Here is an 18,338-nt window from a genome sequence, read left to right as displayed (position 1 = left end):
GAGACACAGAATCCGAAGCAGGCTCCAGGCTCTGAGCTGTCAGTGCAGAGCCCAACACGGGGCTCGAACTCACAAACCGTGAGATCACGATCTGAGCCGGAGTCAGATGCTTAACAGACTGAGCCACCTAGGCGCCCCACAAGAGCTCTTTTAAATGTTCTAGAAGATGTGGGCGTTGTGTCCTCTTCAGTGTTGGACACATCTCAGTATCACATCACATTTCCCCGGCTCTGCTACTCACTAGCTGCGTGGCCCTTGGGCAAGGCTCCATTTCTCTGTGCCTCAATTGCCTCCTCTGCAAAATAGGTTGATGCACGCAAAGAACTTAGTAACCACTCAGTAGCGGATGGCTGTTGTTAAAAATGGAGGTTCGAATCCCAGCCCTGCAACTTGTGTGACCCTAAGACATGATAGTTTGCATCGTGAAGCATCTTTCCTCGTCTGTAAAATGAGGTTTATGAGCCGCGTCTGGGAAGGTTCCAGATGGAATTCACACAGAGCTGCCAGTGCCGTTGGCTCACCGCTGCAGAGGGCCAGCTGTCCCCACGTGGACTTTGAGGGATCTGGAACTGCAGAGGATTGCTTCCTTTGTGAGATGCTGAACGAGGGACGGAATCCACTCCTCACCTGGGACTGTGTGATAATCCCTTGTTTCCCATCCCGAGCCAGGGCCTGAGTACGTAGATGGACAGTTCTGGGAACATGTGTGGCTGCTCCAGGACCCCCCTCGCCCTCGATGCCTGCAAACGTCACCGTAGCCTCCCTAACACTGCCGCCTCCGCCGTGCTGGCCACCGTGTCACACGCACCAACGGGCCCGAGCGGATCGCTGCACGCTCGCCAAGGCCTCTGCCCCAGGCTGCCACTGTCGCTGACGCTGACCCGGCCAGTTGCAAAGGCTTTTCCCTTCCCCTCCAGCCCCCCTTTACTGCCTTTTCTCCCGATGTGACCCCTTGAAAACGTAAATGAGATGCCTCCCTGTTTAAAACCGCCAGTCGCGTTGAGAACAATACCCAGGCTCGTGAAAGGGCCCCGAGCTGGTCCTCACCCACCTCTCTGATCTCACTTCCCGCTCTTCCTCTACTCTGCTCGCTGCGAACTGGCCACCCTGGCCTTGCTGCCCAGGGATGCCCCTCCTTTACCAACTTTGTCCCTCATGGGTCTCTGCCTGGGACACGCTCCCCCACCTCCCAGTTCTTTTTTTTTTTAATTAAGAAAAAAATAAGTTGAGACAGAACGCGAGCAGGGGAGGGGCAGAGAGAGAGGGAGGCACAGAATCCGAGGGAGGCTCCAGGCTCTGAGCCATCAGCACAGAGCCCAACGTGGGGCTCAAACTCGTGAACCACCAGATCATGACCTGAGCCGAAGTCGGACGCTCAACCGACTGAGCCACCCAGGTGCCCCTGGCTCTCCTTCACATACCAGTTCTAATGTCACTGTTTCCTCGTTGAGTAAGGGCAGCCTTAGGTCCCCCTCTATCTCCAGGGCCCCCGCACGCGGCGAGCTCCAGGTATTTCCCGACTTACTACCTGCACGTGTGTGCCCACCAGTCATTCTTACCCCGAGGCAGACAGCTCTCAGTCACGTTGACAGTATTCCTTGAAAACATCATTGCCCCTGGGGCCCTTGAAGTTCTTGGAAAATAACGTTATATAAGGTCAAGATCTATCAAAAGTGTATCCTTTCCAGCATCTCGTTTCCTAAAGCATCAGTGGAGGCCACACGGGCTCGGGAGCCAGGTAAAAGTCTCCCTTGCTACCTGGGACATCTTGGACAAGTTCTCCGTCGATACACTGGGGATGATACCTTAGAGTTGTTTCAATTCCAATATGAACACTCCTGGGACGGTATCTGACGAGTGATAACCAGGCAACGATATTCACTCTCCTGTCTACTGGTCACCAGTACCCAGGAAGGGAAGTTTTCATTCATTCCTGGGCATCTGCCACAGGCACAGGGCTGACTATGGTGAAGGAAACACACAGTCCTGGACCCACGGAAATGCTCACTGCCCGTGCACCCAGTAGCCAATGATACGGGGCACAGAGAAGGCACTCAGAGTACTTATTTGCTGGCTGGTGCAGACAAGGAGGAGAGGCACTTTATTATACCTCCCTCCCCACAGACACACATCTCTGGGGAAGAGACTGAGGCTGGGAGGGGTTTTAAGTGCAAGCTAATTGGCGGCATTTTGCATATCTTTGCTGTTTTCCTGCCCCTTCCCTTAAACCAGGCTTTATCAAACTAGTCATTTCTAGGTAATTTCACCTCTTTTGTTCTACGTACTTACTATCTGTGATATAAATCAACTCACTTTCTTTTACTAAAGGAACTTAAACTAAAAGGAACTTTAGATCAGTCACTTGTCTTAGTCACAAGGTAATCATAGAAATACGGAGCAACAAAAATAAAAACAATGCTGCATAAAATCACATAAATTCCAGTTGCCCCAAAGCTATGCGCCTGCTTTTTTAAAACGAGACTAATTGGAGTTCAGTATTTTTCATCTTTTTTTTGCTAAGACCCTCAAAAAGAAATGTGTCTTACATCAAAACCCAGTAGATACCCTGGGTATCTGTACGTCTATACATACACTTGAAACAAGTTTTATTAAACAATACACGTAAGGCACTCTGATATTTTCTGTTCTATGATTCTACTTCATTTTTATTTTTTACGTTGATTTATTTTTGAGAGAGAGGGAGACAGCGCGCGCAGACAAGGCGCAGAGAGAGAGGGAGACACAGAATTGGAAGCAGGCTCCAGGCTCTGAGCTGTCAACACTGAGCCCGACGCGGGGCTCGAACTCATGAACCGCGGGATCATGACCTGAGCTGAAGTTGGACGCTCAACCAACTGAGCCACCCAGGCGCCCCTCTAGTTCATTTTTAAAATGCTGGCTGTATCCCATTATATTGGTTTCAGAGGGAGTATGTCATGTACACGACAAAAAAACTGCTGGGTTAGCGGGTTGATAAAGATATCTGTCACCAACTGAGACTCTGTCCCCACATCACCCAAAAGACTGAAGAGTAACGTTCTCATCACGTGGTTCAACGTTCTGCAATGCCATTGCCCAGGTACCTGACATATACGCGGCCTGGCCGAAGAGGAAGCCCGTTCTAGATTTCTTTTAAATACCCAATTCTGCCTAGAACTTGTCTTCTGTCCACAGTAAGCTGTTGAGAACAGTCGACCGCAGACGATAATGACACTGAACAAGCATGATCACAGACAGCACTCAAAAGGATCTCAATGCCTTTATTTAGGTCTAATCTCATATTCGGAGCCTTCCTTCAAATTCCCTTTGACGCAAATGGCCAGCACGTCACTACTTGTCAGACTCTTCTACCCGACCATGGACCTCTTTCTTCCTCTCAGGCGCACTTCATCTAACTTTTTTAGCACCGGCCTGGACTTTTTGGAGAAGGTGGAGTAGCTCTTCAGAAAGGCTTCGAACACAGCCTCGGTATTGGGGTGGGTACTGAGGAAGGCTTTCTCCAGCACGTAGAGGTCGACTCCTTTATCTTCTGGAAGTGCAGAAATGAAACTCAGCCCAAAGTCTATGAGCACGATGTTCAGCTGTCCCACGGGGGGTTTCAGCAGCATGTTCGAGGTGGTAAGATCACCATGAATCAGGTCTTCGTCGTGCATTCGAGCCAAAACCTGCCCAACCGTCTTGGCTAAGCCGAGGAGACTTTGGGGAGTTTTTTCGGTCTCCATAGTGGATTGAATATAATCTCGAACAGTCACTGAACCTTCAATCTCTTCCATGTATAAGCAGTTGGAGGCATAGTCTACGAAAAAGACAACGGGGGCGGATATCCCTGCAATCAAGATACAAATCGTTATTGGATGAGATTCTCTCTTCATGTTAAGCTTAATTTTCAAAGATTGAAGCCAGACTTTTACAGTGCATATCTGCTTATTTCAGGGAAAAAAAATAAAATTTAGGAATGCTGCAGAATAGTACAATTTAACTCATCTGGAAGTTTCCCCAGCTCATGCCCTGCAGGGCTGCGCCTTAAGCCACCCCATGGCTAAGTTTAGTAGTGCCGAAACTCCCTCCTCCTTTCTACCCTTTATGACTGGATTGCATTTGTCATACTTACTCCCTAAAAACAAAACAAAGACCTAGAAGGGTAAGCATCGCCCAGTCAGAGTCGTTCTACCTGACCAGGACACAAACAGGCCAAGCAGTGCGCTAGCTGAGAGATTCATCTTTGCGTTCGGAAAGGCCGGGTTCAAATCCTGGTTGCCTTCCTTTACTAGTTGTATGACCTAAAAGTCCCATCAATTCTCTCAGCCTCTGTTTCTGTTTCCATAACGCGGGAACAATACCTCCAGTAATGCAAAGAATTCATTGAATTCGAGTTTCAATGAATATTTATTGAATGACAATTGGGCCCACCACACTTTTCTAGATACTGGAGACCTATCAGTGGGGATACAGCAGGAAACAAAGCAGCCAATCCCTGCTTAGTGGACCTTACATCCTAGAGCAGATGAAAACTGAAAATAGGAACACACAAATAGCTTCATCACATCCAAGCAAGGGCAAGAGATCTGTCTGCTTGTTGGCGACCGAATTTCCTCCAGCTCACCCAGCACCTAACAATGTCCTGGGGTAAAGCAGGTGCCTAACGAATATTAATAAAAGAAAGGATGTGTGAAACTGAAAAGCCGGTGTTTCTGAGTCAGAGGCTACTGGCTGGGAGCCTGGCTGGGTCACTCACTAGCTGTGCAACCTTGGGCAATTTACTTCCCCCGCCTGAGCCTCAGTTTCTCATCTGAGGACAAGGGCTATACCGTGGTGGACGATGGTGTTTTAATGAAAAAGTCAATATACAAGTTCACGGAGTCTAAAATCTACTGAGCGCTATGTACCAATCACGCACTCAAACATACCATGACTCCCCTTTACAGGGGAGGAAACTGAGGCTGAGCGTAAATAATTTGTTGTAAGGCTACATGGGAAGCGGTCGTGTCGGTATTGGAACCCCGACAGCCTCCGCAGCGAGTTCGTACTTGTAATTACACCTGCTTCTTAAAAGTCACGAACGTAAAGATAATGATCGAACACGGAGGCGAGACGGTGCACATGGGGAAACCGAAGCGCGGGGCAGTCAAACGGCGTGCTCAACGCCGAGCGACAGCTAGAGCCGGGAACTGAACCAGGAGCAACGGCTCCGGGACACGTGCTCGTCGCGGGTGCCAAGGCCAAAGAATGAAATGAACGAAGGCGGGGGGAGGGGGGCGGGGGAGAAAGGCCGACACTTCCCATCTGAAGTTCACGCGGCGGGTGCAGAGAGACCGAGGCAAAACGAGGCGCGGCGCTCGGGAAAGGGCCTCGGCCGCGCGGCGCAGGCCTCCCCGGGCCGGGCCGCCTCACCTGCGCGGCGGCAGCGGAGCAGCGCCCGGGCCTCCTGCACCGTCCGCCGCCGGCCGAGCCGCGCTTCCAGCGCCGGGTGCCGGTAGCCCTTGGGGAAGCGGTGCTTCACCACGGCCGCGCGGCCCTGGAAGCGGCCGCGGAACACGCGCGCCTCGGCGCCCTGCTTCACCAGCTCCAGGCCGCTCAAGAAGCGGCTGCTCCGCTCCCGGGCGGCGGCCAGCGCCGCGGCCTCCGGCGCCGGATCCTCGCTCTTCCCCGCGGCCGCGGCGCAGGCGGCCGCCATGACTGCGCCTCGGCGCCGCCGCTCGGAGCTCGTCGGCTCTCTCCGGAGACTGCCGGTGACGTCACCCCCTCCGGCCCTCTTCGGCCACCATTGCGCCGGCGCTTCCGCCTCTGGACGTGGCCCCGCCTCCCACGTCCTCGGCTGTCTCCGTAAACCCTCGGCGGCGCTCGGGAGGCAGCGCTTCGACCTCCCGGGCTCTCGCCTGCAGCGCGCGGAGAGCCGCCCGACGGGCCGAGGCGGCCCCTCCTCCCGGTCGGGAGTCGAAGAACTGCCACACGTTCTGCGGCTCTTTTCCGGAAATAGGATACCTACCGATTGTGTCCCCTCTTGGCTCTTCGGAGCGTGCTGGTTTGGGTGATAAATTATATGGTCACCCTGGTGGAGTGGAGGGTGGCGGCGAGTGGGTAGCGGTAAGATTGTAAATAAGGTAGTGAAGGGGCATCTGGGTGGCTCAGTGGGTTAAGCATCGGACTTCGGCTCTGTCGTGACTTCGGGGCTCCGGAGTTGGAGCCCCAGAGTCTGTGCTGACAGCTCAGAGCCTGGAGCCTGCTTCAGATTCTGTGTCTCCCTCTCTCTCTGCCCCTCCACCGCTGGTGCTCTGTGTCTCTCATAAATAAATAAACATTTAAAAAAAAAAAAAAGTAAGACAGTTAAGAAGGCTTCTATGCAAAAAGAAGAAGGCTTCTGTGAACAGGTGACGTTTGAGGCCTGCGGATGGATGCCTGGAAGAAGAGCATTCTGGGCAGAGGGGACAGCAAGTGCAAAGGCCCCGGGGGAGAAATGTGCTTGGCATGTTTGAGCAAGAGCAGGTTATTGAACCTTCTCTATGCTTTAGTTTCTCATCTACAAAATAAGATTGTGAATCATATCTATCCCAGAGGGCTTTGTGAGGATTAAATGAGTCACTAGAGGTAAAACCCATGGGACTATTACCGGGCACATAATAAGCATTCCATAGATTAAAGCTGTTATTATTTACGGAGGGCTTACTACAATAGCTATCAAGTTGACTCCCGGCATCCATTATTCAGAGGCAAGGGGCCTCCCGATAGCATTGTGTCCCCGGGGGCAACACCACACCCACCTTGAACTTTGGAAGACCCTCTGTTACTCCACGTCTTGGCTGCCCGTGCTCCAACACAGGAGCAAGGTGGTTCGTGTGGCTTCCAGCAAGAACCCTGACTTGTACTGCCACTGAATGCCTGTGTGTTTTGGTTATTGCGAGGGTCCAGGATAAGTCGCTATAACACAGTGACCTAAAAATAATGGCTTCATTATGAGAGAGCTTCCTTTCTTTCTTATATAAAAGTATAGATCGGTCATCCTCAACCCGTTGTTACCTTCTCTGAGTCTATCCCAGCTGTCCAGCACTCCAGCTGGCAAGAAGGAGGATGAGGGTGAGGACAGGCAGCTAAGAACTTGATCCAAAGTTCCACACGTCACTTCCACTCACATCCTATTGGCCAGAATGCAGTCACAGAGCCCCTGAAGCTGAAAAGGAAGCTGGAAGACATATTCTCTAGCAGGGCAGCCGTGAGCTCAGCTAAAACTTGGGGAGATTATTACTAAAAGGAAGTAGGGGAGGAATTAGAACAGGGTGCAATTAGTGGACGGCCATAGGTTTGTGGGGTTTTAACGTTTATTCGTTTTTGAGAGACCGAGTGTGAGTGGGGGAGGGGCAGAGAGAGAGACACACACACACACACACACACACACCACACACACAGAATCCGAAGCAGGCTCCAGGCTCTGAGCTGACAGCACAGAGCCCAACGCGGGACTTGAACTCATGAACTACGAGATCGTGACCCGAGCCTAAGTCTGACGCTTAGCTAGCTGAGCCACCCAGGCGCCCCTAGACTGCCATAGTTTTGATATTTTAAGCTGAATGTAGCAGATTGGTCAGCTAAATAGCTTACTCTGGGTAAACAATACGCTCATTTATTATCTGACGGAACAAAATTTTAGGAAGTAAGGGGTCCCAAGCGTCCTTCAGTCACTTTTTAATTTTAAGGACCCAAGGTCTTTCCATCTTTCTACCCTCGTGCCCTTCGCCAGCCTCAGCTTTGGTCCCTACACTTGTCATCTTATTGTCATAAGCTGGCCACCAAAGCTCTACACGTGATATGAAGACACAAACACATCTGTCTAAAGAAGAGAGGTGCTATGTCCTCTACATCTTTATTTGGGAAAAAACCCTTCGCTGGACATCCCTCCTCTCACACGGGCTTCCTCTACAGGACATTGGCCACGACTGGCCCACGTGCCTTTGCTGTAACTGCAAAGGATGTGGGAAAAGTAAGGATCTGGCATTTAAAAAAAATTTTTTTTTACGTTTGTTCATATTTGAGACAGAGCATGAGCCGGGGGGTGGGCAGAGAGAGAGGGAGACACAGAATCCGAAACAGGCTCCAGGCTCTGAGCTGTCAGCACAGAGCCCAATGCAGGGCTCGAACTCACAGACCTCTAGATCATGACCTGAGCCGAAGTCGGACGCTCAACCGACTGAGCCACCCAGGCACCCCAGGATCTGACATTTTGGGCCTGGACAGACAGAGACCTGCTCTAGAAGCAAGGAGGAAGGGAGCTAGGCACAAATATCATTTCTCCGAGGTTCAGATTCATCATCCTCAGAACGAGGATAATTAGTTTTACTGTGGCAATTACTTATTAAGATTAAATAAGATATTGCTTGTGAGGGTGTGTATGGCAGGCAACGCTGCATATGTTCCTTTCCCTTCTCCCATCATCGGGACCCTGTTTGAAATACTGAAGAAAGGCCCTTTCGTCCAAGGGTTGCTATGGCACCAGCCCTCAGCTCTGCAGTCCATGCGCGCCGTTCACACACAGGGCGAGCCACCTTTTCAGACATCAGACCCTTTGTGTTGGCACAGTGTGGTTTCCAGCACCTTTCGTCAGCCCAGACTACTCAAAGCTCACCCGGAACAAATTCTATTTATAAGCCCGGTTTCCCAAGTTTGTGGCTTCATTATCATAATTGTTAGTGTCCACATAGCCATCTCCATGGTTACCAAATCTGTCTGAACCCCTCCTTTGGAAAATCCACTGTACAAACATATTTGCAAGTCCCAAGCTTGCTATGGTCAGACTGGTTCTGGCTCCTATGGTAGGAAAACCTAGCTTAAAGCCTTTCATCGGCTCCCTGTTGTGTTTAGGATTAAAGACCCACGAGGTCCTGCGTGGGACCCTATGTCCTTCTTCCAGGCTCGTCTCCCACCAAGTTCCCATTTGCTCTCTGATCTTCAAACACATTTACTTGCTCTCAGTCTCTCATTCTTATCAGGTTCCCTCTTGCGACAGGGCCTTTGCACCTGCTGTTTCCTATGCCAGAAGTGCTCTTCCCTCCCTTTGTTGCCTCAGCCCATCCAGACATCTTTCCATGCTCAGCTCAATTGTCACTTCCTCAGGGAGGCCCTCTCTGACTTTTCAGAGCAGAGAAAATCCAACTTTTATGAGTTCTGGTGCCCCTTTTCTTGTATTGTCACAGACTTTCTTTTTTTGTTTGTGTGACAATTCCATTAGTGGCAGGATTTAGTTCCTCACAGGCTATTGCCTGGAGGCTACCCTCACCTTTTGCCCTTTGGACCTCTCCACTGGGCAGCTGACATCGGAGAGAGTGAGTGAGACACCAGGAGAGGACGAACAAGATGGAAATTGCCATCTTTTATAACTTAATCTCTAAGATGACATTCATCACTTTTGCTGTCTAGGAAATGAATTAATAGGTCCTGCCCACCTTCAAGGGAAGCCGTGTGTGAAGATGCTTGCCCAAAGGACCAATCAGATAATTTCCTTTCTCATTTGGGGGAAACAAATGAAGAGGGAATCTCTATTCTCTAGGGGAGATAGAGGCCGGCAGTAAGCACGTACCCACCCTCATGACTTTAATGCAAGTCACAGAGATCAGCAGGGCTCCAGGTGTCGCTGTCCCAGTGACTCAGTCTCAGGAGTCAATGCAGGGCCACTTGGAGCCACCTACTGGTTGAAGCAGTCACAAGCCCACTTAGATTTCAAGGGATGGAACAAAGAATTTTGCAGCCATGTTTCAAACTGCCCCCAGGCATTATTATTTTCAGAACTGTACAAGGGTCCTCTGGCTCAGAAGGAGTTGTCGATGCTTCTTTTTTTTGCTGAGATGGCTCTGTGTGTGTGTGTATGCGTGTGTGTGTGTGTGTGTGCACATGATCCCTGCTGGGTGAGAGTGTGGCTGTGGATGTCTGTGGACGAGTGTGTTTGTGTGAACACGCATTGAGAGTTTGGAGAAGCCTGTGGCCGTGTGAGTGCTGACCTTAGACGTGCATTTTTGCTCGAGAAGGAGCATTAGTGGGGTGTCCCCAGCCTGGCTCCTTTCCAGAGCTCCAAGCTCATATATGGAATTGCCTACCTGTTTCCACATGGATGCCTAATGAGGACCTTAACTGTCACACAGCCAGAACCGAGCTCTGTCCCAAGCTGCTCCTCTCCCAGTCGGTGAGTCCTTCTTGAGTCTATCTGCCATCTTCCTACTTTCCTCCACTCCCTTAGTCCACATCAGCCTCTCTCTCACCTCCCACCAGCCTCCATCACTCGGGTCCTCCTGTTTCTGCCATTGCTCCCCGTAACCCACTGGACCTCCCCGATTCTTTCTGTGTCCGTTGGAATAAGATCCACGTTCCCTACCCTGACCTCCCAAGGCCTTAACCGATCTGGCCTTGGCCAGCCCCTCCCTTGGGCTCTATCTCCCTCTACTCTCCAATCTCCCCACCTCCCCCTGTGCTGCAGACACAATGGCCTCACTTCTGTTCTTTATACTCCACAAGCTCCCTCTCTGGAGGCCTTCGCCTTTGCTCTTCCTTTTGCCTGGCACCTAAGGTCTCAGCTCAAATATCCCCCCTAAGGGCAGCTGTCCCAGGCCCCCAGCTGGAACAGCCACCTGGGCCTGTACACCCAGCAGCCTGGTTTCCTTCCCTGCCCAGCGCTAATCACTGTTGGTGCGTCTCTGGCTCCTGCAGTCATGCACTTCTCCTCTTCCCCCACGAGAAAGCAAACTCCACAAGAACACGCACGCGCGCACACACACACACACACACACACATACACACGATCTGTCTTGTTTGGGCACCTGGGTGGCTCAGTCAGTTAAGCGTCTGACTTCGGCTCATATCATGATCTCATGGCTGAACCCGGCATCAGCCTCTCTCTCTCTCTCTCTCTCTCTGTCATTCCCCCACTTGCTTGCGTGCGCTCTCTCACTCTGTCAACATAAACTTTTTTTTTAAATTACCAAAAAAAAAAAAAAAAGTCTGTCTTGTTCTTCCAGCCCGTGGCTAAGGCCCACCACGGTGCCTGTGGGTACTTGGGAGGTGTCCCAACTGTCCCAACTGTCCAATGAAAGGTCAGGGAATCCAGGGAACGTCTGAGTGGCCGAACCAGGTATGTCAGTGTCCCGGTCCCAGTAGACACATGAGTGAGTGAGCGTGTGTGTGTGTGTGTGTGTGTGTGTGTGTGTATACACGCTGGAGAGGCCAGACTAGTAATGTGGGCTGCAGGGAGCACAGGGGAGAGGAGCATGTGGGGGTCCCCCACAACAGGGATGACAGTGGGCGGGAGCCAGGAGGAGCACAGTAGGTGGGGACCCCAGCCAGGCCGGGATGGTCCCGCACAGGGCGCCAAGGCCGCCGGCCGACGTGGCGGTGGCGCTGTGGACAGGCGGGCGGGGAGGAGGAGGAGGGCGGGAGGCGGGCCGGAAAGTTTGTCGGGCGACAGAGGCGGGGACTCCGGCGGGGGATGCGCCCCCGGCCCCGGCTCCGGCTCCAGCGCCCCCGCTCGCACGGGAGTCGAGCTCGCCATGGGTAAGTGGAGATCGGGCGCTGCCCGCGGGGGGAGCCCCGACGACCCCATCTGTGCGCGCCCCGCCCCCTGCTGCACCGTCTCCCCCCCCCAACCACCCACTCGGGTGGGGACCGCGGGCCTGGCTGGCTGCGCGCTGGGAGGGGACGCGGGCGCACTTCCTTCCAGGCTCCTTTCTGCCCAGAAAAAAGTGACCCGAGAGTGCTCTTTACTTGATCCTGAGCTGCGGACCCAGGGCAGGCCCTCTCCTGACCGCTCCAAGCCTTACAACCACCCCCGGCCAGTGAGACCGCTCCTAGCCTGCAGATAAAGAAATCGAGGTTCCGAAAGGAGCAAATTCATTCATCAGTTTGCTGACCACTTCTGTTGCCAGGCCTCCGGATGCTGCCGTGAGCAACGCGGGCGAAACTTCTGCTTCCGAGATATTCAATGAGGGAGACGGGAGACTGGAATCCAGCACTGGGGCTGGGTGGGTGCGTGGAAGGGGAATAGAGAATTTCTTTGTTGCTACAGGGGACTAGGATCTCCATGCCTCTCTCTGGATCCAGAGCCTCGTGTGGTCACTCCGTCATTCGTCCCTCTACTGTGGGACTCAGCGGGGAACGAAGTGGACGGTAGTCCTCTCTTCCATGGAGCTGGCATTCCAGTTGAGAAGCTGGATGAGCAAGTAAATGAATAAAATAATCTCCAGGAGTGATAGGATGCCGGGGCACACACAAAATAAGGTCATGTGATACTGGAGAGGGAGGCGGCTTCTTTAGGTAGGGAGAGAGCAGAGGCCTGCCAGAGGAGGCACTGGAGCTGAGAAACAGGTTTGCTAAGATCTGGAAGAAGAGCTTCTAGGGGGAGGCATAGCAGGTGCCAAGGCCCTGAGGCACGAGTGAGCTGGTATGGTCAGGCCAGTGTAGCTGGAGCACAGATGGGCAAGGGGAAAAGGGTGGGAGGGAGGTCAGAGTTAGGCAACAAGGGGCTAGACTGTGTAGGCCTTTGTAGGCCATGGTGAGCGGTTTGAATTCTATTCCGAATGACAGGGGAAGCTGGAGAAGGCTTTTAAGCTGGGTGGAACATGACCCTAATTGTGTTTTAAAAACTCAACTCTGGATCATTCTGTGGAGAATCGTAATAGCTAACAGTGACTGTAAGCTAGACAGGCATCCAACACAGATATGACTAATATCCACATTTGTAGATAGGGAAGCTCAGAGAGGTTAAGGGAGCTGCCCAAGGTCACACAGCTGTGGAGTAAAAAAGCTGGGATGGAACCCCAGCACTCTGGCTCCGGTCTGCATTCCTAACCACCGTACCACCCAGCGTCTCATGCAGAGTCATGGCACAACTGGTCACCAATTCCAGCTCTGACTCCAGAGTCCATGCTCTTAATCCTCAAGGCACACTGCCCCAGCGCCCGAGGGAATCCTGGGCCCAGAGGGGTCCTCCCAAGAACACTCAGCTTGACCCTGGTCCCTTGCACCTGCCCCTCCTACCCCTTTGCTGCCTCCTAAGTTAATTCAACAGCTGTTGACTGAACATCACCTAAGGACAGAACTGGGGCTGAGTGGGAGTGAAGGAGGGAGGTACAATCGAACTGGCACCGGGCTCTGTCCTCCCCAGAGACCCCATGCTGCTTTCCCGGGCTCCCTTTCTCAGGGATTGGGTCCTGTGTATAGACCTGGGTTCCAGCTCCCGTTCTCCCACTCTGGGTCCATCATCTCGTCAACCTCCCCGGCCCTCGGCTTCCTCATCTATGGAACGACCCACATACAAGACGCTTATCACAAGGCAGCCTTGAAAATGACGAGCAAATGCACAAAAAGGGCTCGGCCCCCCACCTACCCACGGTGAACGGTCACTTAACGTGAGCTTTCCTTTTTCATCACACCCAGTGTTGGGACTCTGGAGTCAAAGACTGGCCAAGGTGAGCCTCTGCCCTGTCACTGACAAAACTGCCCCCTTGGGCAAATGTCTTCACCTCTCTGTGCCTCGGTTGCTGCATCTGTCAAATGGGAATGACAGCAGGGCCCATGTCATAGGTTTGCTGTAGGGATTAAGTCGGCTGATACGGATAGAGCTTCCAGAAGTGGCGGTCTGGCCGGCTGTGGTGAGTGCTCCCTAAGTATGAGCTGTGTTGGGACATTTGGAGGCCAGCCTCCCCGGTAAGGGTATTTGCATATTTCAGTTTTGCTCCCCCTTCTCCCTGGAGCTTCAGGGAAAGCCAGGGCAGATCTCCGGTAGGGGAGGGCCCCAAGGCATTGTGGGCTCCCGGGGACTTGCAGCTGGTGATACAGCTACCCCAAACCCGACCTCTTGCCCCTTCCTCTACTCCCTGATTCTCTCCCTGGGAAGCCCTGTCCTCCACAGGGAGGGGCCTAGGGGATTAAGGGATTTCCTCCAGCGTGAGACAGCTTCACATACAACCTATATGTAGACGGATAGTTCATAGAAAGGGAGAGCAGTTCTCAAACCCAGGCTAGGCTCGAACTTGGGGGGCCAGAATCTACTCTACTTGCTGTGGAGTGTGGCCGCTTCCAGGCCCTAGACGTCTCCAAATACCCAAGAGTCCAGATCCTTTCTCTCTGGATTCCCTAAGCCCCCCCAGAGTTCCTTCATTCCGTCATCTTGTTTATTTAACAAGTATTTGCTGAATGCCAGGAACTGTCCTCGGCGTCAGGGAGACAGCTAAGGACAAACAAACAATTCCTGTTCTTTTGGGGCCAATATTCTGGTCAGGAAGAACAATAAATATGTAAAATATATTGTTCTTCCAGAGGGGAGAAGTACCATGGAGACAAATAAACGGGGAAGGGCGTTAGAAGTGCTGGATGTGAGGGGTGCCTGGTTAAGCGTCCAACTTAGGCTCAGGTCATGATCTCGCGGTTCGTGGGTTCGAGCCCCGCGTCGGGCTCTGTGCTGACAGCTCGGAGCCTGGAGCCTGCTTTGGATTCTGTGCCTCCCCCTCTCTGTCTGCTCCTCCCCCACTCATGCTCTGTCTCTCTATCTCTCAAAAAATAAATAAACATTAAAAAGAATTTTTTTTAAAGTGCTGGATGTGATGGGGAGGTTGCAGTTTTATGTGGAGGGCCAGGGAAGGCCTCATGAGAAGGTGATGTCTGAGCAAAGACCAGAGGGAAAGAGGGAAGGAATGGGGCGGGGGGTAGGGGGGGCGCTCTCCTGGCAGAGGTGACAGCTGGTAAAAGGCCTTGAGTTCAGGAATGAGGTGCAACAGCAAGGAAGCTGGCTGGCATGGAGCCAGGAGAGAGCAGGCAGATCCTGCAGGGCCTTGAAGGCCACCATCAGGACTTGGCATCTTTTCAGAATAGAATAGAGCGGGAGCCTTGATGGCTGTGAGCAGAAGGAGTGAGGCTTTCACAGGACCCCTCCGGCTGTCCTGGAGCATTCTCTTAGGTTCACATGTATCTGACACAGGCCCCTGGAATGCCACGCAGTGACACCTCCCTAGTCCCCAGCCCAGTCATTGGTTCATTCGGCAGAAATCTTACGGAGCCCCTCTTGGGCGGCAGCACGGGGCTGGGGCTCAGGATGCACAGACTGGAAGTCTCCGTCCCTGCCCTTCCCAGTTTAATAAGGAAGACACATCAGCAACCTTGGGATGGTGTAAGTAAATAAAGGGGGAATGCAGAGTTGGTTGGAGGTGAAAGACGTGGCTTGGAAAGTTGAGGAAGACGTACAGGAATTAGCCAGGGCCTCCCTTGAACTAGCTTAAACCAAACCAAAACAAAATAAAACAAAACAAGAGAAAGAAAAAGAAATTTAAAAAGTAGGAAGAAAATAAAAAAGGTGGGGCGCTTGGGTGGCTCGTCGGTTAAGCGTCCGACTTCACTCAGGTCATGATCTCGCGGTCCGTGAGTTCGAGCCCCGCGTCGGGCTCTGTGCTGACGGCTCGGAGCCTGGAGCCTGCTTTGGATTCTGTGTCTCCCTCTCTCTCTGCCCCTCCTCTGCTCACGCTCTGTCTCTGTCTCAAAAATAAACGAAAACATTTAAAAACATTAAAAAAAAAAAAAAAGAAAAAGGGCAGTCACTGAAAATCCCATGGCCTCAGGCATGGGAACCCTCCCCCCCACTCCCCGCCCCCACCAAGGGGGAAGATGGCGCCCGACTGCTCCAAGCAGGTAAACTACCAGCTTAGCACTTTCAGTGAGCAAATACACTGGCCCAGCTCCAGCCAAGTGGTTTTCATCGCTGCCCAGGGCCTGGGAACCTGCCGGTTGGTCAGATCTGGGTCATGGCCACGGCCCTGGAGTGAGGCAGTGGGGGTAGAGGTAGAGGCGGCCATTTCTGCCCAAACCAGCAGATTGAGAGACAAAAGGGCAAAGAAGACCAGAGCCCCAAGAGAGGACGGGGTTGGGGCCGGGGTGGGGGGGGGCTGCCAAACACCCGACACGTGCAACTCAAGACCCCTCTGGGAGGTGACCGTGAGCTGGGACCCACAAGGATACGTGGACCTGTGGGGAGCACAGGCAGTGCAGGAGGGGTAGGTGGGCGTGAAAATGGATGGTGCGTGCTGGGAACCAGTTGTGCGGGGCTTGTGGGAGGCAGGTGGGGAGGTGCGGACAGAGCCGGGGTGGGAAAGTGACCGAGGCCTTCGGCTGGGGCTTTCAGCTCAGGTAGGGCCTGGAATGACGCGCTAAGGACCTGATCGAGCAGGCGATGGGAGCCATGGAAAGCTTTAGGAAGGGAATGTGCTTCCCTCGTCGTTCTAATGGCCTTGACTCCTTGGGGGCCTCTCCTTAGTGGTTTCTTGGGGCACCGTCGTTTCACTATGCTTTGTGACTTGGCTTTCCCTGAGGGCTAATGTATCAGTATTTCCCCTCCCTCTCTGAACCTGCACCCCTGTTCTCCTCACACCCCGCCTCTCCTTGATTGTCCTTCTTGCTTGAGGTCAGTTCAGCAGAGCTCTTAAGTATATGGGTTTGGGAGCCACTTGGATCAGTGTCGGAGGCCTGACGCTGTTGCTTCCCGCCTGTGAGAAGAGTCTGAGCCTTACCTCCCCGTCTGTAAAGTGGGGACAATTGCACCTGCACCACCTCGAGGCGGTTATGAAGATGAGTTAACCGAAGGCACTGAAGTCTTTCCGTGGGGGAGATGTTCAATCAATGACACCCGGTAGCATTACTATTCTGTCTCACTATTATCGTTGCTGTTCTGCTGTTCCCACCGTGACCCGAATCCGCCCTGATGCATTTTCCAGCGGAACCTGTCGACAGTCACCTTCGCCTCCGAGTCCCTTGGCTGGGTTCCCTTTCAACTCAAGAGGAGCTGAGGAAATGGCAAACAAATTCTGTTTTCACCTGATTGCTTCACATAGCCTGGAAGAACGTTCCCTCCTGCCAGTGAACTCCAGGAACCGAGGGAGATGGGGGCAAAGGGAGGCGAAGACAGGGCAGGACCTGGGTCGCACAATCTTCCTAGGGGGTTTGTTCACGGGTCGTGAGCAGGAAACGCGGGGCCAGCCAGGGAAAGGTAGGGGGTTACCTCCCAGGGGGCAGGGCTGGGAGGGAGAAGGGGGAACAGAAATGGGGGGTGAGCCTTCCACCTATGAAACTCCTTCCCCTGCACAAAAATTGCCTGACAGAGATGGGGAGAGATAGAGGCAAGAGAGAAGAGAGCAAAATCGCCATTTGCCAAGGTTTTGTAACGGAGTGGTGAAGGGTGTGGATTGTGGAGCCAGACCCGCCTGCCTGGCTTTGAATCTAGGCTCAGCTACTTTTGACCTGAGATAAGTCACCTCATCTCTTTAGGTTCCTTAATCACATTGACCACATTTTAAGGGCTCAGGAGTCACATGTGCTGGTGACTACCATAGATCACCTCTCTCTGCCCAGCTCAAGCCTTCAAAGACTTGCCTCCTTCCACTAAGAATGAAATTCGTTACCATCTTCACGACTTAAAAAGTTCCACGTGATCAGGCCCCTGCCTACTTCTCCTGTCTCTTTATCTCCTGTCACCGGAGCCACCCTGACCTCTGCTGATAGCACAGCGATTAAGAGCCTGCCCTCTCTGGCTACATCTGCCACCATTTGCTGTGTGACCATGAGAAAGGTTTCTTACCCTCACTGAGCCTTAAAGGATGATGCTAATAATAATATGTTATAGGATTGTGGTAAGAATTCAACGAGTAAGTACACATAAAGTTCTTAAGACACGCTTAGTAAGTGCCATATAAGCACTAGCTATTAATATTCATGGTTATTGTTCAAACATACCAAAAACTGTCCTGCCTCAGTGCCTTTGTGTTTGCGGTTCCCTCTCTAGAATGTTCTTCTCCCAGATTTCACATGGCTTTCACCCTCACTCAATTCAGATCTCTGCTCAAATCTTCCCTCTTTAGAGAAGCCTTAACCGACTGCCCTATTTAAAACTGAGTTCCTCCATCAGTTTCAACCCACTTTCCCTGCTTTTTTCTGTGACTCCTATCACCACCTGAAGATATATATGGTGTTGTCGTTTTATATATATATAAATATATGGCTCTTGGCCAGCCCCAAGAGCACAGTCTGGCATGTTGTAGATGCCAGATAAATAAAATTTTGAATGATTGGATGGATGCATGCATGGATGGATGGGTAAGTGTGTGAACGGGTACAGAAGGGGTGGAATACGAAGATGGGGGATGAATGGTTGTGTCTGTGGACAGGTGCATCAGTAAATAAGTGGATGGTGAATTAAGGGGTAGAGGAAGGGAATGGACGGATGAAAATGTGGTAGAGGGAGCAGACGGACGGATGGAGGGATGGATGATGAAAGGATGGATGGATAGATTGATTAATAACTCGACGGGTGAATATAGATGGAGTGG

General features: G+C 52.3%; 1 protein-coding gene across 1 annotated transcript; it reads right to left on the bottom strand.

Annotated features, from left to right (window-relative positions):
• Positions 1-3,240: 3,240 nt before the first annotated feature.
• TP53RK (TP53 regulating kinase) lies at positions 3,241-5,709 on the bottom strand. Its single transcript, XM_049649934.1, has 2 exons — positions 5,392-5,709; positions 3,241-3,826 (listed from the first exon to the last, which is right to left on the bottom strand). The coding sequence occupies exons 1-2, from the start codon at positions 5,672-5,674 to the stop codon at positions 3,348-3,350; spliced, it is 762 nt and encodes a 253-aa protein (XP_049505891.1). The 5' UTR covers positions 5,675-5,709; the 3' UTR covers positions 3,241-3,347.
• Positions 5,710-18,338: the final 12,629 nt, after the last annotated feature.

The sequence above is a fragment of the Panthera uncia genome (assembly GCF_023721935.1).
Source record: "Panthera uncia isolate 11264 chromosome A3 unlocalized genomic scaffold, Puncia_PCG_1.0 HiC_scaffold_11, whole genome shotgun sequence".
Taxonomy (NCBI): domain Eukaryota; kingdom Metazoa; phylum Chordata; class Mammalia; order Carnivora; family Felidae; genus Panthera; species Panthera uncia.
The sequence above is the reverse complement of the archived record's forward strand: the minus strand, read 5'-3'. Positions and strand labels throughout refer to the sequence as shown.